Here is a 22,022-nt window from a genome sequence, read left to right as displayed (position 1 = left end):
TGATCGGGTTCGCCCGATCACACTCTCCCTAACCCTTCCACATACTCTTCCCTCCTTCATCCCCCTTTACTCATCCCAAGCCTTTGGGTTGAGTAAATTAAGGATATACTCCCAATGAACACTTCTGGATTTCTTTCCTCCTCCACCCCTCCATTACTCCAGTCAATCTAACTAACAAACTCTCATATCCGCGGCACAAATTAACTCATAATAATACTAAAACTGTACTCATTATTTCCCGATACTAGTCCATCACTAATTCTTGTTGGGTTCCAGAGTAGCGTGCTACTCACCAAAAAGCGCTTTAACGCCTCGTTAGGGGTAGTAAGCGCTATATAAATACGATTACAATACAATACAAAATGTGTTGTAAATGTAATGCGTTGTAACTCACTTTACTGGAATGTTAAACAAGGTGTTGTAATGCAGTTTAGCGCTTAGATGGAAGTCTTGTCATTCACATTAATAAATTGGGCCACTCCTTTAATACTTACGTTGAAGAAAGTCAGCTTATTTTCCACCTAAATGACACTGGTGTTCAGTACAATGCATTAATGGACCACTTATACAACTTAGGAAATGGGTAGACCATAACCAGCTAAGACTGAGGTCTTAGTAACCAGCAGTTATGCTCTAGCGTGGTCTTTACCCCTTTGGCCTATTTCACTTGCCCCATTTTCTCCCCCTAAATCGGTTGTGAAAAGTCTTGGTGTAAAATTTCATACTAAACTCAAACTGGAAACTCAAATCACTATGATAGTTACTCCTACGCAGAACATCTTCATAAACTGAGACCCATTCTTCCCCTCCTCTCCTCGCACAAGCTAGACAGACTGCAGTATCAGCAACTGTTGAAGTGAGGCTCGACTACCACATCGTATTATATCTAGGAATCTCAAAGCATCAGATCCACAGGCTACAAGTAATTAAAAAAGAAATTGTTAGACATATTGCCTAACAGCTGCGGTTTACTTTGGCAAAGCACATTGTAGATAGAATACACTGGTTACCCATTCATAAACAAAATCACTTCAAGGTCCACTGACTCAATGGAACTTCCCCTCTAGTTCTTATATCTAAATTCCAAGCACCTACTTCACACATATAGAATTCAAGGGACGGCGGAAAGAGAAAGGTGTGCATTGGTAACATGGACGTTTTAATTCATTTGAGCTAACCTATAACAATAGGAGGTACACTACATGTTTGTCTTTTTGTTGTTTCTCCTTTTGTATTTCTATGATAGCAAGTCGTTTTCTTAGCTTGAACTGCGACTCTGGAACAGCCCTCCTCTTCATTTGTAAAAGTAACACCTATCCGCTTCGCTTAAAACATTTTCTCTACATACAACAGACCTCTTCTTATTTATTGCTCCTTAATGTGTACAGTGGCATCACCAGATGGCAAAGAGGTGAGATAACAAAAGTGTCCAAGATCCTCTCTAGTACAGGGTGAAATCCATAGAATCCGGAAGGAGTTTTAACAGCAAAATAAATCTGGTTCTGGGGGGTTGAATAATCTGATTTTGTACTTTTCAGTACTTTTTAGCTGGTCTAGACCCCCACTTCAGTTAGTGGTTCAGAAGAAAGGTTATTTGAATTTTCTGACAATCTGCAGGTCTGAGGAATTTGTTTTTTTTGTTCTTTTACACAAGGTTAACTCAAAAATAAAATCATAAAGTTATAAGTGTCTGGAAAGGAAGCAGAAAATTGGTTCCATGTAGTGTGGTCTTGCCTTAAAATAGTGCAATTGTCACGTAATTGTTTTTGTACAAATCAGCTTTCAATGCGAATTCCACAAGACCTGAAGATCTCATTGAGATACTCATCACAAATTAATGTTATAACTATAACTAATTCCAAGGCTGAATTGATTTTTATATCCAAATTAATTGCAAGAGCTATCGTAACACAGCACTGACATTCACAGTATGTTTCATCTTTTTCAGAACAATTTTCGAAACTGTGGATCTTTGCTGTTAGGTCAGCACAAGCAAGAAATTTGAAAAACTATGGGGACTTTTTTTTGTGAAACTTTGAGGGAGGGATATCCTTAAAGACTTTCTATTGCTGTAATATATGGATATGGATGTTAATGGAATCTTTAATTTAATGAGGGGCCTGGTTTATGCTTACTCCCTGGCAAATAAAAATAAACAAAAAAAACAACATTGAATGGCTAAGTAAAAGATTTTTGCTGGATGACATTGTCCTGCAGGCATTCATCCTATATCTAACCACAAGCATTAAGTCTACATTAACCTCCTTAAATCAATCAGGATTTAAAAAGCACATCTAATCTCCCGATAGTTTATCCAGGTGCTTGCAGGTCCCGGAGGCTTATTTGAACAGCAAGGTATTGAGGGCAATTCAGAATTCCGGAAGTGAGGTAATGGTCTGGAGGTGTGTGGGAAGGCTCTTCCAGGTTTTAGCTGCGATGTGAGAGCTCCCTCCACTTCTGCTACGGTAGATGCAGGGATGATGGGCAAGTGAAAGAGAAGCAGAGCGTAGTCTTCTCAATGGTTGGTGGAAGTTCAGGTGGTAGTTAATGTACGCGGGTCCTGGGTTGTGTAGAGCCTTGTGCACGAAGGTCAGCAGCTTGACCTGGCATCTCTTCGGCATGGGGAGCTAGTGGAGTTGCCTGAGGTGGGGTGTGATGTGGGTTCGCCAGGGGAGGCCGAGGACAAGTCTGACTGCAGCGTTCTGTATGGTCTGAAGTCTCTGTAGGAGGTGTACAGCGATTCCCACATAGAGGGTGCTGCCATAATCCATTCGGCTGCTGATGAGGGCATGTGACACGGTGCAGCTTGTGTGTAGGGGTAGCCAATTGAAGATCTTACTGCGCATGCGCACAGTGAAGAAGCAGGCAGAGAAGATGGCATTTATCTCGGATTCCATGGTGAGCTTGTTGTCAATAATGATTCCAAGGTTTCTTGCATGGTCGGAGGGAATGGGTGCAGGTCCTAGGTCTGACGGCCACCAGGACTTGTTCATGTGTTGCTGCTACTGCCAAAGATCAGTACTTTCGTCTTGTCTGTGTTCAGCTGCAGGCAGTTGTTCTTCATCCAGTCAACAATGCTTTCATGTATCTGTGGAAGCTGGTTTTGGTGGTGGAGGGGTCATTGGTGAGTGAATGGATAAATTGGGTGTCATATGCGTAAGAAATTATGTTGAGACCATGGGATCGGACCATGTTGGCCAACGGGGTCATATATGTGTTGAAGAGCATGGGGTGAGGGGTGAGGGATGAGCTCTGTGGGACACTGCAGGCGATCTCCTTGGGTGCAGCGATGAAAGGTGGATCTTCCGAGTTCTTCCAGTGAGGAAGGAGAAGATCTATCTGAGTGCATCCCCTTGGATACCAATGTGATGGAGTCTTTCAATTCGCATGTGGTGGGATACGGTGTTGAAGGCTGCCGAGAGGTCGAGGACGATCAAAACTGCTGCTTCTCCTCAGTCGAGGAGGGTTCCGATTTCGTCGGTAGCTGCGATCAGGGCAGTTTTGGTGCTGTGATTGCTGCGGAAGCCATATTGGCAGGCACAGAGTACCTAGTTCTGCTCTAGGTATGATATGAGTTTCAAGTTACTGGATTTTTTCCAGTAACTTTGCTGGGAATGGGAACAGGGAAGTTAGCTGATAGTTTTGGGTTCACTGGGGTCGGCTGAAGGTTTTTGAGTAGTGGTCTGACTTCGGCGTGTTTCCAGGCGTCAGGAAATGTTACAGTAGCGATAGATGTGTTGAGCAGAGTAGTAAGTTCCTGGACGATCCTTTGGTTTCCAAGGTTCAAGATGTGGTGCAGGCAAGGGTCTGTGGGAGCTCCCGAGTGGATGGATTTCAGGGTGGAGGAGATGATCTGGGTGGAGAGGATGTTCCAGGTGGTCAGTGTGTGGTTTGTGTCGGTTACGGTGGTGGTGTATCTGTCGAGGAAGTATACGGCTGTGGGTTGGGGTTCAAAGTTTCTATATATGGTTGAGATCTTGTTGTGGAAGAAGTGGGCAAGGTTGCTGCCCAGCTCCTGTGAGGGTGTGTTGTTGTTTTCGCTGGCAGCTCGGCTGGAGACTTCCTTAATGATGTTGAACAGTTTCTTGATGTTGTTGGTGTTGGTTTCGATGCGTGCGGCAAGGGCTGTCTTCTTTGTTGCCCTCGGCAGACGGTAGTAGAGGTACAGGGATCGTAATAACGAGTTAAGTGATAATTACCACATCCTTAAAGGATGGGTGCCATGTATGTTCACCACATCACAGTCTGATGCAACACATTACAAAAGGGGATGGAATTGTAGACCCGGGCTTAGGCTCCCTTAAACATGAATCATTGTAGCAGGTGCAGACCCCGCGCATTATGCCAGCTCAGCCAATGGGAAGGGTTTTTCTAGGTTGATTGCAAACCCCCAGGATGGATAACCTCCGAAAGGTGTGTAAGGTGAGGGACTGGGGTAAAAATGACTTGGCGACTCAGTAGAAAACAGGCCACTAGCTTAATTATTTTCCTGTTGAAGCCACTTAAGGCTCCCCAATGGAAATACTGTGGGTAAGGGAACCAGAACAGGGGATAAAAGATACCTTAAAAGCACTACAACGTGCTGGATACATGGCTGAGTGAATTCAACATTAGCTGCTGTGATCTGAAGGTCTTAAGGTTGAGTAATAGCAAAGACAACTCAAGATTCCACCCGTCAGAGGCTGATAAATTGAGTAGAAATACAGTAAGCAATAGCAGCGCCTCTCATTTATGGCACATAGAGGGAGGTGATGTGGCGTTAACAGCCTAAGCTGCTGACTTTGGAGTTGGGGGAACCAGGTTTGAGTCTCAGCATCGGTTCAACATTCTAGGCAAATCACGTCATCTCCCCGTGCCTACAATTCAACTCCTTGAGACACTCACAGGTAATTTGCCGCGAGTTACAAATTTTGGATTTATTTATTATAGAAACAATGATATTCATTAGTATTAGTATTATTACAATAACAGAGCCCTGGAGTATCTCAGCCTTGCATTGAGTAACGCTCAGTTGGGGGCTGCATCCAGTATGACCGGCTGTTTGCCAATTAGCACTGGGGAACTGGGATGTAAAGTTAACGTACAGGCCATTGTGCTACAATGGAACCGTACAGCCCAATGAGGTGCAGCAAATCGTTCTGGAGATAGGCCAAGCAGATGAGCTGCAAGATTGCTTTGGCTCCTCAGTCTCTCTCACTCTGGAGATGTCCTCCATCCATGGCCTTAGTCAGCTGAGCCTCTTGTTGGTCTTAATCTTCATCCTAATCTGCTTCTTTCCTCTAGCCAGACAGGTTCGTTCTTGCTTCTGCCACACAGTTTGCAGCAGTCGGGCATCTCTGGTGTCTAAGCCTGGCCTTTGTTCAGGAAATCATCTATCAATAACGTTCTGTCCACAGCACATCTCTCTGGGATGGTCACAGAGTCCCCAAGAAGACCAGATAAATTATTACTAGCTCGAGGGGGTGAGTACTTCTCTTACTTTGAGGCATTGGTGGGAAGTGAGAACCACCCAAAGTATAAATAATCTTAGAAAATCAACACTCCTCCAATCAAGAGGGATGGACTCTTCTTCCTTTGTTCTCTTCTTTTTTCAGCTTTACAGGCAGGGAAAGTTCAGGCTGTTCAAAATCAGTTAGGTGTTTTGTAGATTTTGCCCAGGAGAGCTCGACATGTTTCCTTGGCATCTGAGCTAACGCAAATACAGCAGATGAAAGGGAAATATGGGCTTCAAGCAGTGGAGAGAAACTGGTATGACAGGTAAAGGATGTAGATTTATCCCAGCCCATCTGACTGCTAAGGGACGGAGTTATCAACATACTGGCTGAACATTTAGACAGCCTACTCTCAAACCGCCATCTTGGGTGGCTAAACATACAGTGTCCCCCTCGGACAGCAATCACCCTGCATACTGCAGAGAATAGCAAAAGGATACAAATGTGCACCCGTGTTAATAATCAGCAGCTGCCAGGCAACAATCAGCCACAATCAGCTTGGTACGTGGGGCAAGTAGCCACCCCCACTACAGATCAATGTACACTTTGGGTGCACTCCTAGTTAATAGAGCCCAGGCCCTATGATCAGATGTCCTGGAGAATCACAAAGCACCTCCAACGGACAAGCAAATTATTGTGCTGGGGCAAAAAAGAACATTCAGACAAGTAAATACTAAACGAACAGCTTTTCCAACCCATGCTAGGATTTCTGTAACTGAGTGAGCTTACTGACTAGTTCTTTGAACTTCATTGCATCTGGCTGGTTAGAAAATGGAGTGGAAAGGGCTTAACCATATTGAGGGACTGGGCTCTCCTCACATTCGGAATCTGCAAAACTAGAAGACAAGCTACTGCCACAACATCATTAATGCCTGTCGTAAACAAAGGTACAGATTCTTCATGGATCAGATGAAGTTGCCTCCTACTTGATTACTTACCTTTCTACAGAGTGTGATTTAATACAGTCCATGATTCATGCAGCTAACGACGAGGATTCCAAGTCTAATTTTACAGTTCAGGTGAATGATATGGATATTCCCTTGGAGTTCAATTCACAGCCAGCAAGTTTCCCTCCTTATTAAAGCCCACTTTCTACTCGACAGATGAACTTGAAAAACAAGAAAGTGAATGCCCTGTTTTCCTAATCCGATTTTTTCTCTATGTCAGTACAATAATTACAACTACAGCACATTCTGTCGTTAAACTGGAACCAGGTCTTACACACTATATAACACTTAATAAAAGAGTATAACTTTACCAAGAGAGAGGAGGGCTTGGTGAATTTCCTTCATCACATTATTGTAAAGTTCCTTCTGCCATTCGTGTAAAAGCTTCCACTCCTCTTCAGAGAAATAGGCTGCAGTTTCATGCAGAGTAACCTGCATCTGGAACAGACAATTGCACATGGAATACTGAAGAACTGACTTAGTTGAATGAACTACCATAACTAACAAGACATAACATTTATAAATAAGGTGCTCCTTCATCTGTTTGCAATCACCTCCAATATTTGGAGGCTCAGAACAAAGTAAAAGGAAATAGAAGTGAAAATAATGAAGAAAAGCCATGTTTTATAAATTGCAATTCTCTAAAGGACATGGTTTAGGAAGTCAGTTGTAAAACAATGAGCTTCTACAACAATAGGGAGCCCGGACTCAGAGGTGGCAATGATGGGGTCCCCGGGTACAAAGAGAAGGTACTCATCGTACACACCCTGACATGAATGCAGAAAGGAGGGTGTGCCTCGGACCATGGAAGTAGCCATGACAGCACACCTCACAACATGGAGAAGTTACTGACAGGAGACATTGAGACATGGAGTTGAGAAAGAAAGACAGCACACATCTGAACGCGGAAGTAGCAATAGCCTTACACACCTGAATATGGGGCTGGCAATGAGAGTCTACACCTCAGTGCATGGAAGTGGAAATGGTGGCATGCTTCAGACCATGAAAGTGGCAATGACAGTACTCACCTGAACACAGAGCGGCAATGATAGCGTGTCTCAGAACATGGAGATCGCAATGACGGTGTGCCTTGCAACATGGGAATGGCAGTGATAGTACACACCTGGACATGAAGGTGGCAAAGATAACATGTGTATTTCTAAAGCACACAGTCTCCAGAGAGTATTAAGACGAAGAACAACAGATGTTTATTATCCAACTCAATGGTACTCATTTTATAGACCTCAGAAGGACGAAAGGCTGATTGGACACGTCAGGATTTGAACTTGTGACCTGAGGTCAAACACAGGCCCCTTCAGTGGACACATTAGTCCACTAAGCCACCAGACCCAGCTTAACATATATACATCAAAATACAGAGGGGCTATGACAGTACATGCTCAGCACGCGAAGGTGCAAGAACACACCTCAGGACATTATAGTGCACTTTTGGACATAGAGGTGGCAATAACTTTAAACACATGGACACATAGGTGACACTGATAGTACAAACATGGTCACTGAGGTGACAATAATAATGCACACACGGACACAGACATGACAATGACAGTGCACTTCAGGACAGGGAGGTAGCAATGGTAGCACACACATGAACATGACGGTGGCAAAGTACAAACCTGGACATGGAGGTGACAATGACAGTTCACACACTGACATAAATGTGACCATAATACTGCACCCCTTGACGTGGAAGTTACAATGACACTTCAGAACAAGGAGGTAGCAATGGTGGTACAAACAGACACGTGGCGGTGACAATGACAGTAGACATACAGACGAGCATCCAGAGAGGGACTACGAATGGGGAAGAGGCCATGGATGTCATGCTACTGTGTAGTAGAAAGAGTGACTTCAGAAAAATGGAGCATCTCAGAGGAAGCTCTAGCTACTCTATGAACCACTAATACCTTTCTAGTAACAGAAACAAAATGCTTAACTGACAGAAAATGCAGCAGCCGTGCGTTTCAAAAGAGAGCTTTGGGCACTAGCACATTTTATTTTCAAATTAAGCACCGAGAGGCATCTGGCTGGTCTGCAAACTCCTGAGCCCAGCCAAACTGAAAACTCCTGAGCCCAGCCAAACTGAAAGCTATCTTCCAAGAACAGCCCCATCCTTTTGATAACCCGGGTGGACGAATGGAGTGACCAGCACTCCCAGACCCAGGTAGATGGACATCACCTCTGGCATTCTCGCAGTAAGGCACAATGAGTATTACAACAGTGGTTGATATATGGCAACACAACCATATGAAAATGAGCTACAACTAATGCTCACTGTTGTCTACAATATAAACAACCAAAAAGTCAAGATAACAAAAATATGAAAAATTATATTTATTACATATGTATGTACAACAACATGAGAACGCAATAATCAAAATTAGATATATAAATATTTACATATTCACAAGGGAAGACACACACACATATATATAGTGAATAAACAGAGACACAGTGTTACACAAGACAAGACACAACAGATAATAAAAAAATAACATTGACAGAAGAAAATCCAAATTGTCCAAGATATAATAAGATGTAGATTAAATGTACACTTTTTCTTTCTAGAGTCTTAATAATGTTCATAATAATGACATGTTATAACTCAGAACTAAATAACGTCTCCACCTAATTCATAAAGAAAATTTAATCACTTGGACCTTAAAATTCAGACCACCCACGTATATCACACACTACTGGGAGCACTTTCACGCTTCAAACCACACCCCACCCCATTTCTCACACACCACTGTGAGCTTTTTGATGCTGCAGACTATACCTCACCCTGTGTATCACATACCACTGTGAGCTCTTTGAAGATGCAAACCAACCCTCACCACTGTGAACTCTTTCATGCTTCAGACCACACCCCACATCCGTGTATTACACACCATTGTGAGCTCTTTCATCCCGCAAACGACACCCCGCCCCGTGTATCACACATCGCTGTGAGCTCTTTGAAGCTGCTGTGTACACTCCACCACGTGTATCACACAACACTGTGACCTCTTTGAGGCTGACCACACCCCAGCCCATGCATTACACACCACTGTGAGCTCTTTCACGCTTCAGACCACCCCCACCCTGTGTATCACACACCACTGTGAGCTCTTTCACACTTCAGACCACACCTCACCCTTGTGTATCACACATCACTGTGAGCTCTTTCACGCTTCTGACCACACCCACGTGTATCACAAACCTCTGTGAGCACTTTGATGCTTCAGACCACCTCCCACGCAGTGTATCACACACTACTGTGAGCTCATTTAAGCTTCAGATTACACCCCACCCCCGTGTATCACACACCACTATGAGCTGTTTCACACTTCAGACCACACCTTACCCTGTGTATCACACATCACTGTGAGCCCTTTGACGCTCCAGACCATACCCCATCCGTGTATCACACACCACTGTGAGCTCCTTGAAGCTGCAGACTATACCCCACCCCCCTGCATCACACACCACTGTGTGATGCTTTGAAGCTGCAGACCACACCCCACCCCTGTATATCACACACCACTGTGAGCTCTTTGAAGTTGCAAACCAACCCCCACCCTGTGTATCACACACCATTGTGAGCTCTTTCATCCTGCAAACAACACCCCACCCTGTGTATCACACATCGCTGTGAGCTCTTTGAAGCTGCTGTGTACACTCCACCATGTGCATCACACACCACTGTGACCTCTTGGAAGCTGACCACACCCCCCAATCCGTGTATCACACACTACTGTGAGCTCTTTCACGCTTCAGACCAGCCCCCAGCCTGTGTATCACACACCACTGTGAGCTCTTTGAAGCTGCAAACCAACCCCCACCCTGTGTATCACACACCATTGTGAGCTCTTTCATCCTGCAAACAACACCCCACCCTGTGTATCACACATCGCTGTGAGCTCTTTGAAGCTGCTGTGTACACTCCACCATGTGCATCACACACCACTGTGACCTCTTGGAAGCTGACCACACCCCCCAATCCGTGTATCACACACTACTGTGAGCTCTTTCACGCTTCAGACCAGCCCCCAGCCTGTGTATCACACACCACTGTGAGCTCTTTTACGCCTCACAGTGGTGTGTGATAGGCTAGGGGGTGGTCTGAAGCGTGAAAGAGCTCACAGTGGTGAAGCTGCAGACTACACCCCACCCCCATGTATCACACACCACTGTGAGCTCTTTGAAGCTGCAGACCACCCCCACCCACATGTATCACACACCACTGTGAGCACTTTGACGCTTCAGACCACCTCCCACCCCGTGTATCACACAATACTGTGAGCTCATTGAAGCTGCAGATTACACCCCACACCCATGTATCACACACCACTGTGAGCTCTTTGAAGCTGCAGACAACACCCCATCCGGTGTATCACACACCACTGTGAGCCCTTTCACGCTTCAGACCACACCCCACCCCAGTGTGTAACATACCACTGTGAGCTCTTTCACGCTGCACACCACACCCCTGTGTATCACACACCACTGTGAGCTCCTTCAAGCTTCAGACTACACCCCACGCCATGTACCACACACTACTGTGAGCTCTTTCATGGTTCAGACCACCCCTCACCCCATGTATCACACACCACTGTAAGCTCTTTGAAGCTGCAGACCACCCTGTGTACCACACACCACTGTGACCTCTTAGCCCACACCCCAGTGTATCACACACTACTGTGAGCTCTTTCACGCTTCAGCCCACACCCCGTGTATCACACACCACTGTGAGCTCTTTCACACTTCAGACCACACCCCACACCGTGTATCCCACATTACTGTGAGCTCTTTCACACTGCAGACCACACCCCACCCACGTGTATCACACACCACTGTAAGCTCTTTGAAGCTGCAGACCATACAGTGTATCACACACCACTGTGACGTCTTTCACGCTCTAGCCCACACCCCAGTGTATCACACACTACTGTGAGTTCTTTCATGCTGCAGACCACACCCCTGTGTATCACACACCAGTGACCTCTTTCACGCTGCAGACCACAACCCCTGTGTATCACACGCCAATGTGAGCTGTTTCACGCTTCAGATCACCCCCACCCCGTGTATCACACACCACTGTGAGCTCTTTCACGCTGCAGACCAAACCCCACCCCGTTTATCACACACCACTGTGAGCTTTTTGAAACTGCAGACCACCCCCACCCATGTGTATCACACACCACTGTGACCTCTTTGAAGCTGCAGACCACACCCCAGTCCCGTCTACCACACACCATTGTGAGCTCTTGGACACTTCAGACCACCCTGTGTATCACACACCACTGTGAGCTCTTTCACCCTCCAGACCACACCACACACCTGTGTATCACACATCACTGTGAGCTCTTTGAAGCAGCAGATTACACCCCTCCCCGTGTATCACACACCACTGTGAGCTGTTTCACACTTCAGAGCACACCTTACCCTGTGTATGACACATCACTGTGAGCCCTTTGACACTTCAGACCATACCCCACCCAGTGTATCACACACCACTGTGAGCTCTTTGACGCTTCAGACCACCCAAGTGTATCACACATAACTGGGAGCTCTTTCACGCTTCAGACCACACCCCACCCGTGTGTATCACACACCACTGTAAGCTCTTTGAAGTTGCAGACTACACTCCACCCCCGAGTAGCACACACCACTGTGAGCTCTTTGAAGCTGCAGACCACACCCCAACCCATGTATCACACACCACTGTGAGCTCTTTGAAGCTGCAAGCCACACCCCAGCCGTGTATCACACACCACTGTGAGATTTTTGAAGCTGCAAACCACCCACCACCCCATGTATAACACACCGCTGTGAGCTCTTTCATGCATCAGACCACCCCTCACCCCATGTATCACACACCACTGTAAGCTCTTTGAAGCTGCAGACCACCCTGTGTACCACACACCACTGTGACCTCTTAGCCCACACCCCAGTATATCACACACTACTGTGAGCTCTTTCACGCTTCAGCCCACACCCCGTGTATCACACACCACTGTGAGCTCTTTCACACTTCAGACCACACCCCACACCGTGTATCCCACATTACTGTGAGCTCTTTCACACTGCAGACCACACCCCACCCACGTGTATCACACACCACTGTAAGCTCTTTGAAGCTGCAGACCATACAGTGTATCACACACCACTGTGACGTCTTTCACGCTCTAGCCCACACCCCAGTGTATCACACACTACTGTGAGTTCTTTCATGCTGCAGACCACACCCCTGTGTATCACACACCAGTGACCTCTTTCATGCTGCTGACCACACCCCTGTGTATCACACACCAGTGACCTCTTTCACGCTGCAGACCACAACCCCTGTGTATCACACGCCAATGTGAGCTGTTTCACGCTTCAGATCACCCCCACCCCGTGTATCACACACCACTGTGAGCTCTTTCACGCTGCAGACCAAACCCCACCCCGTTTATCACACACCACTGTGAGCTTTTTGAAACTGCAGACCACCCCCACCCATGTGTATCACACACCACTGTGACCTCTTTGAAGCTGCAGACCACACCCCAGTCCCGTCTACCACACACCATTGTGAGCTCTTGGACACTTCAGACCACCCTGTGTATCACACACCACTGTGAGCTCTTTCACCCTCCAGACCACACCACACACCTGTGTATCACACATCACTGTGAGCTCTTTGAAGCAGCAGATTACACCCCTCCCCGTGTATCACACACCACTGTGAGCTGTTTCACACTTCAGAGCACACCTTACCCTGTGTATGACACATCACTGTGAGCCCTTTGACACTTCAGACCATACCCCACCCAGTGTATCACACACCACTGTGAGCTCTTTGACGCTTCAGACCACCCAAGTGTATCACACATAACTGGGAGCTCTTTCACGCTTCAGACCACACCCCACCCGTGTGTATCACACACCACTGTAAGCTCTTTGAAGTTGCAGACTACACTCCACCCCCGAGTAGCACACACCACTGTGAGCTCTTTGAAGCTGCAGACCACACCCCAACCCATGTATCACACACCACTGTGAGCTCTTTGAAGCTGCAAGCCACACCCCAGCCGTGTATCACACACCACTGTGAGATTTTTGAAGCTGCAAACCACCCACCACCCCATGTATAACACACCGCTGTGAGCTCTTTCATGCATCAGACCACACTCCACCCCCGTGTACCACGCACCACTGTGAGCTCTTTGAAGCTGCAGACACACCCCACCCAGTGTATCACACACCACTGTGAGGTCTTTGAAGCTGCATTCCACACCCCACCTCCGTGTATCACACACCACTGTGAGCTCTTTCTCACGCTTCTGACCACACCCCACCCGTGTATCATACCCCACTGTGAGCTCTTTCACGCTGCAGACCACACCCCTGTGTATCACACACCACTGTGAGCTCTTTCACGCTGCAGACCACACCCCACACCCATGTATCACACACCGCTGAGCCCTTTGAAGCTGCAAACCACCCCCCACTCTGTGTATCACACACCACTGTGAGCTCTATCACGTTGCAGACCATACCCCACCCCCGTGTATCACACACCACTGTGAGCTCTTTGAAGCTGCAGACTACATCCCACCCGTGTATCACACACCACTGTGAGCTTTTACACTTTAGACCACACCTCACCCTTGTGTATTACACACTACTGTGAGCTGTTTCACGCTTCAGACCACCCCCAAACCCGTGAATCACACACCACTGTGAGCTTTTTGATGCTGCAGACTATACCTCACCCTGTGTATCACATACCACTGTGAGCTCTTTGAAACTGCAAACCAACCCTCACCACTGTGAACTCTTTCAAGCTTCAGACCACACCCCACATCCGTGTATTACACACTATCGTGAGCTCTTTCATCCCGCAAACAACACCCCACCCCATGTATCACACATCGCTGAAGCTGCTGTGTACACTCCACCATGTGTATCACACAACACTGTGACCTCTTTGATGCTGACCACACCCCAACCAGTTTATTACACACCACTGTGAGCTCTTTCACGCTTCAGACCACCCCCACCTTGTGTATCACACACCACTGTGAGCTCTTTCACACTTCAGACCACACCTCACCCTTGTGTATCACTGTGAGCTCTTTCACGCTTCTGACCACACCACACCCACGTGTATCACAAACCACTGTGAGCACTTTGATGCTTCAGACCACCTCCCACCCTGTGTATCACACACTACTGTGAGCTCATTGAAGCTGCAGATTACACCCTACCCCCGTGTATCACACACCACTGTGAGCTGCAGACCACACCCCATGTGGTGTATCACACACACCACTGTGAGCTCTTTCACGCCGCACACCACACCCCTGTGTATCACACACCACTGTGAACTCCTTCAAGCTTCAGACTACACCCCACGCCATGTACCACACACTACTGTGAGCTCTTTCATGGTTCAGACCGCCCCTCACCCCATGTATCACACACCACTGTAAGCTCTTTGAAGCTGCAGACCACCCCGTGTATCACACACCACTGTGACCTCTTAGCCCACACCCCAGTGTATCACACACTACTGTGAGATCTTTCACGCTTCAGACCACACCCCGTGTATCACACACCACTGTGAGCTCTTTCACACTTCAGACCACAGCCCACACCGTGTATCGCACACTACTGTGTGGCTCTTTCACACTGTAGACCACACCCCACCCACGTGTATGAAACACCACTGTGAGCTCTTTCACGCCTCAGACCACCCCATGTATCACACACCACTGTAAGCTCTTTGAAGCTGCAGACCACCCTGTGTATCACACACCACTGTGACGTCTTTCACGCTCTAGCCCACACCCCAGTGTATCATACACTACTGTGAGTTCTTTCATGCTGCAGACCACACCCGTGTATCCCACACCAGTGACCTCTTTCACGCTGCAGACCACAACCCCTGTGTAACACACACCAATGTGAGCTGTTTCACGCTTCAGATCACCCCCACCCCGTGTATCACACACCACTGTGAGCTCTTTCACGCTGCAGACCACACCCCACCCCTGTTTATCACACACCACTGTGAGCTTTTTGAAGCTGCAGACCACCCCCACCCCTGTGCATCACACACCACTGTGAGCTCTTTGAAGCTGCAGAACACACCCCAGTCCGGTCTACCACACACCACTGTGAGCTCTTGGACACTTCAGACCACACCCGTGTATCACACACCACTGTGAGCTATTTCACCCTTTAGACCACACCACACCCCCGTGTATCACACATCACTGTGAGCTCTTTGAAGCTGCAGACTATACCTCACCCTGTGTATCACATACCACTGTGAGCACTTTCCCGCTTCAGGCCACACCCCACCCCTGTACATCACACACCACTGTTTGATACTTTGAAGCTGCAGACCACACCCCACCCCTGTATATCACACACCACTGTGAGCTCTTTAAAGCTGCAAACCAACCCCCACCCTGTGTATCACACACCACTGTGAGTTATTTCATGCTTCAGACCACACCCCACATCTGTATATTACACACCACTGTGAGCTCTTTCATCCTGTAAACGACACCCCACCCTGTGTATCACACATCGCTGTGAGCTCTTTGAAGCTGCTGTGTACACTCCACCATGTGTATCACACACCACTGTGACCTCTTTGAAGCTGACCACACCCCAATCCGTGTATCACACACCACTGTGAGCTCTTTCACGATTCAGACCACCTCCCAGCCTGTGTATCACACACCAATGTGAGCTCTTTGAAGCTGCAGACTACACTCCACCCCGTGTAGCACACACCACTGTGAGCTCTTTGAAGCTACAGACCACACCCCAACCCATGTATCACACACCACTGTGAGCTCTTTGAAGCTGAAAGCCACACCCCACCCGTGTATCACACACCACTGTGAGATTTTTGAAGCTGCAAACCACCCCCCAACCATGTGTATGATACACCACTGTGAGCTCTTTCACACCTCAGACCACGCCCCCACCCCAGTGTATCACACACTACTGTGAGTTCTTTCATGCTGCAGACCACACCCCCGTGTATCACACACCAGTGACCTCTTTCACGCTGCAGACCACAACCCCTGTGTATAACACACCAATGTGAGCTGTTTCACACTTCAGATCACCCCCACCCCGTGTATCACACACCACTGTGAGCTCTTTCGCGCTGCAGACCACACCCCACCCCCGTTTATCACACACCACTGTGAGCTTTCTGAAGCTGCAGACCACCCCCACCTCTGTATATCACACACCACTGTGAGCTCTCTGAAGCTGCAGACCACACCCCAGTCCCGTCTACCACACACCACTGTGAGCTCTTGGACACTTAATACCATCCCCGGGTATCACACACCACTGGGAGCTCTTTCACCCTTTAGACCACACCACACCCCGTGTATCACACACCACTGTGAGCTCTTTCACGCGTCAGACCACACCATACCCCCGTGTATCACGCACCACTGCGGGCTCTTTGAAGCAGCAGACTACACCCCACCCCGTGTATCACACACCGCTGTGAGCTCTTTGAAGCTGCAGACACACCCCATCCAGTGTATCACACACCACTGTGAGCTCTTTGAAGCTGGATTCCACACCCCACCTCTGTGTATCACACACCACTGTGAGCTCTTTAACACTTCAGACCGCACACCACCCCTGTGTATCACACACCACTGTGAGCTCTTTCTCACGCTTCAGAGCACACCCCACCTGTGTATCATACACCACTGTGAGCTCTTTCACGCTGCAGACCATACCTCACCCCTGTGTATCACACATCACTGTGAGCTCTTTTGCAGCTGCAGACTACACCCCACCCGTGTATCACACATCACTGTGAGCTCTTTGCAGCTGCAGACCACCCCCACCCCTATGTATCACACACCACTGTGAGCTGTTTCACACTTTTGACCACACCTTAGCTCTTTGAAGCTACAGATTACACACCACACCCCGTGTATCACACACCACTGTGAGCTCTCTGAAGCTGCAGACCACACCCCCGTGTATCACACACCACTGTGAGCTCTTTGAAGCTACAGATTACACACCACACCCCGGTGTATCACACACCGCTGTGAGCTCTTTGAAGCTACAGATTACACACCACACCCCGTGTATCACACACCACTGTGAGCTCTTTGAAGCTACAGATTACACACCACACCCCGGTGTATCACACACCGCTGTGAGCTCTTTGAAGCTACAGATTACACACCACACCCCGTGTATCACACACCACTGTGAGCTCTTTGAAGCTACAGATTACACACCACACCTCGTGTATCACACACCACTGTGAGCTCTTTGAAGCTACAGATTACACACCACACCCCGGTGTATCACACACCACTGGGAGCTCTTTGAAGCTACAGATTACACACCACACCCCGGTGTATCACACACCACTGGGAGCTCTTTGAAGCTGCAGACCACACCCGTGTATCACACCCTTCAGACCACACCCCGTGTATCACACACCACTGTGAGCTCTTTGAAGCTACAGATTACACACCACACCCCATGTATCACACACCACTGTGAGCTCTTTGAAGCTACAGATTACACACCACACCCCGTGTATCACACACCACTGTGAGCTCTTTGAAGCTACAGATTACACACCACACCCCGGTGTATCACACACCGCTGTGAGCTCTTTGAAGCTACAGATTACACACCACACCCCGTGTATCACACACCACTGTGAGCTCTTTGAAGCTACAGATTACACACCACACCCCGGTGTATCACACACCACTGGGAGCTCTTTGAAGCTACAGATTACACACCACACCCCGGTGTATCACACACCACTGGGAGCTCTTTGAAGCTGCAGACCACACCCGTGTATCACACCCTTCAGACCACACCCCGTGTATCACACACCACTGGGAGCTCTCTGAAGCTACAGATTACACACCACACCCCCGTGTATCACACACCACTGGGAGCTCTTTGAAGCTACAGATTACACACCACACCCCGTGTATCACACACCACTGGGAGCTCTCTGAAGCTGCAGATTACACACCACACCCCGTGTATCACACATCACTGGGAGCTCTCTGAAGCTACAGATTACACACCACACCCCGTGTATCACACATCACTGTGAGCTCTTTGAAGCTACAGATTACACACCACACCCCCGTGTATCACACACCACTGGGAGCTCTCTGAAGCTACAGATTACACACCACACCCCGGTGTATCACACACCACTGGGAGCTCTTTGAAGCTGCAGACCACACCCGTGTATCACACCCTTCAGACCACACCCCGTGTATCACACACCACTGGGAGCTCTCTGAAGCTACAGATTACACACCACACCCCGGTGTATCACACACCACTGGGAGCTCTTTGAAGCTACAGATTACACACCACACCCCGTGTATCACACACCACTGGGAGCTCTCTGAAGCTGCAGATTACACACCACACCCCGTGTATCACACATCACTGTGAGCTCTTTGAAGCTGCAGATTACACACCACACCCCGTGTATCACACACCACTGTGAGCTCTTTGAAGCTACAGATTACACACCACACCCCGGTGTATCACACACCACTGGGAGCTCTCTGAAGCTACAGATTACACACCACACCCGGTGTATCACACACCACTGGGAGCTCTTTGAAGCTGCAGATTACACACCACACCCCGTGTATCACACATCACTGTGAGCTCTTTGAAGCTACAGATTACACACCACACCCCCGTGTATCACACACCACTGGGAGCTCTCTGAAGCTACAGATTACACACCACACCCCGGTGTATCACACACCACTGGGAGCTCTTTGAAGCTGCAGACCACACCCGTGTATCACACCCTTCAGACCACACCCCGTGTATCACACACCACTGGGAGCTCTCTGAAGCTACAGATTACACACCACACCCCGGTGTATCACACACCACTGGGAGCTCTTTGAAGCTGCAGACCACACCCGTGTATCACACCCTTCAGACCACACCCCGTGTATCACACACCACTGGGAGCTCTCTGAAGCTACAGATTACACACCACACCCCGGTGTATCACACACCACTGGGAGCTCTCTGAAGCTACAGATTACACACCACACCCCGGTGTATCACACACCACTGGGAGCTCTTTGAAGCTGCAGACCACACCCGTGTATCACACCCTTCAGACCACACCCCGTGTATCACACACCACTGGGAGCTCTCTGAAGCTACAGATTACACACCACACCCCGGTGTATCACACACCACTGGGAGCTCTTTGAAGCTACAGATTACACACCACACCCCGTGTATCACACACCACTGGGAGCTCTCTGAAGCTGCAGATTACACACCACACCCCGTGTATCACACATCACTGTGAGCTCTTTGAAGCTGCAGATTACACACCACACCCCGTGTATCACACACCACTGTGAGCTCTTTGAAGCTACAGATTACACACCACACCCCGGTGTATCACACACCACTGGGAGCTCTTTGAAGCTGCAGACCACACCCGTGTATCACACCCTTCAGACCACACCCCGTGTATCACACACCACTGGGAGCTCTCTGAAGCTACAGATTACACACCACACCCCGGTGTATCACACACCACTGGGAGCTCTTTGAAGCTACAGATTACACACCACACCCCGGTGTATCACACACCGCTGTGAGCTCTTTGAAGCTACAGATTACACACCACACCCCGTGTATCACACACCACTGTGAGCTCTTTGAAGCTACAGATTACACACCACACCTCGTGTATCACACACCACTGTGAGCTCTTTGAAGCTACAGATTACACACCACACCCCGGTGTATCACACACCGCTGTGAGCTCTTTGAAGCTACAGATTACACACCACACCCCGTGTATCACACACCACTGTGAGCTCTTTGAAGCTACAGATTACACACCACACCCCGTGTATCATACCCTTCAGACCACACCCCGGTGTATCACACACCGCTGTGAGCTCTTTGAAGCTACAGATTACACACCACACCCCGGTGTATCACACACCGCTGTGAGCTCTTTGAAGCTACAGATTACACACCACACCCCGTGTATCACACACCACTGTGAGCTCTTTGAAGCTACAGATTACACACCACACCCCGGTGTATCACACACCACTGGGAGCTCTTTGAAGCTGCAGACCACACCCGTGTATCACACCCTTCAGACCACACCCCGTGTATCACACACCACTGGGAGCTCTCTGAAGCTACAGATTACACACCACACCCCCGTGTATCACACACCACTGGGAGCTCTCTGAAGCTGCAGATTACACACCACACCCCGGTGTATCACACACCACTGGGAGCTCTCTGAAGCTGCAGCCCACGCCTACCCCCGCGTGCCGCACAGCGCTGCCCGTGGGAATCTTCTGCAGACCGCTTGAACCCTTTCCCAGGGCAGCCCTGCAGGCTGTGCGTTGAGCACTCTGCTGCCAGCCTCCACCCAGCACACAGATGCCCGCAGCGCCGCTCACCTCCGCAGACCCCTGCAGGGGCATCTCCGAGCCGGCGGCTGTCACTGGTCCCGGGGGAGGCAGCAGGCCAGAGGCAGCCGGAGTGCGCCCCGGTGCTACGAGGGCAGTGAAGAGCCTGGAGGCACTGAGACAGCAGACAGAGACGGGGCCCTCCGGGCGCACGGCTGCCTCCTTGCATCAGAAGCGCCTAGAAACGGCCTCAGTGCCCTCCTGCGCGCAGCGGAGGCAGCGCGGATCCGCAGGACTGCTCTACCCGGAAGTAAACACAGAGCTGGGCCCGGAAGCGCACGCACGCGCAGTGAAGCCGGAAGCAGTCGCTCACGCGTGCTCTAACTCCCGGAACCGCGCGTGCCGCTTCGAACACGTCTCTGTGGGGGAAGGGTCTCCAGGACTGCAAATATGTACAACCCAGTAAGAAAATACCGCTCTAAGCATTGTTAACGTCCGCCACAAAAATACATGAACGGATGCGGGATATTCGCGCTTGCGCGGTTCCGAGGGGTGAGGAAGCCCTCGGTGACGTGATAAGCTGCGCATGTCTCAGGGATTGGTGTTTCCCGCTGCGGGCATGCGCAGTAGATTGTGCTTCTTTGACCTTTAAAGGACCTTCACTTGCTGGCATGGGTTGTGCTCATGCAACGCCCTGGCGTCACTTCCTCAACCAATCCTATGTGTAAAGAGTAGATGGATATTTAGAGTCTGCAGGTTTCTTTTATTCTATGTCAGGACCGGAGGCTTCGTATTATGCTTCTCTCTCTATGCTTTATTTACCACAGCAGCCAATCACAAGAGAGTAACCAAAACAAAACATATCCCATCATTCAATGGATAACGTCACAACCATCGAGACCGACACTGTATATATAAACTAACGAGGATAAAGCACTTCCTCTTTCTTTGCTGCTGCCGCAGCCAGTTAAGTGCCTTTCAAGTTCTCTCCAGAATTTTGTATTGTGTATATTGAGCGCGCGCTACGCGTCTTTTGGCACTGTGTAGTGGGAGCGGGAGTTCGCCTACAAGGCTCTGCCCCTAGCGATGATCGGGTCTTCCGATCGGAGTACCGGCTGTTTTTTTGC

General features: G+C 48.9%; 1 protein-coding gene across 4 annotated transcripts in view; it reads right to left on the bottom strand.

Moving 5' to 3' along the window:
* Positions 1-21,449, bottom strand: part of LOC138303534 (zinc finger protein 773-like) — a 64,663-nt gene extending 43,214 nt beyond the window's left edge. The window contains exons 1-2 of one of the 4 annotated variants that reach the window (XM_069242751.1): positions 20,947-21,449; positions 6,751-6,877 (exon numbers count right to left, since the gene is read on the bottom strand). In XM_069242751.1, coding sequence (XP_069098852.1) covers positions 6,751-6,877; positions 20,947-20,970 — 151 coding nt within the window. In that variant the 5' untranslated portion in view covers positions 20,971-21,449. The remainder of the gene's footprint in view (positions 1-6,750; positions 6,878-20,946) is intronic. The other 3 variants (XM_069242752.1, XM_069242754.1, XM_069242753.1) reach the window with 3 other exon arrangements.
* Positions 21,450-22,022: the final 573 nt, after the last annotated feature.

Source organism: Pleurodeles waltl, chromosome 7 (genome assembly GCF_031143425.1).
Source record: "Pleurodeles waltl isolate 20211129_DDA chromosome 7, aPleWal1.hap1.20221129, whole genome shotgun sequence".
Lineage (NCBI taxonomy): Eukaryota > Metazoa > Chordata > Amphibia > Caudata > Salamandridae > Pleurodeles > Pleurodeles waltl.
This window is presented reverse-complemented; position numbering and strand designations above follow the sequence as displayed.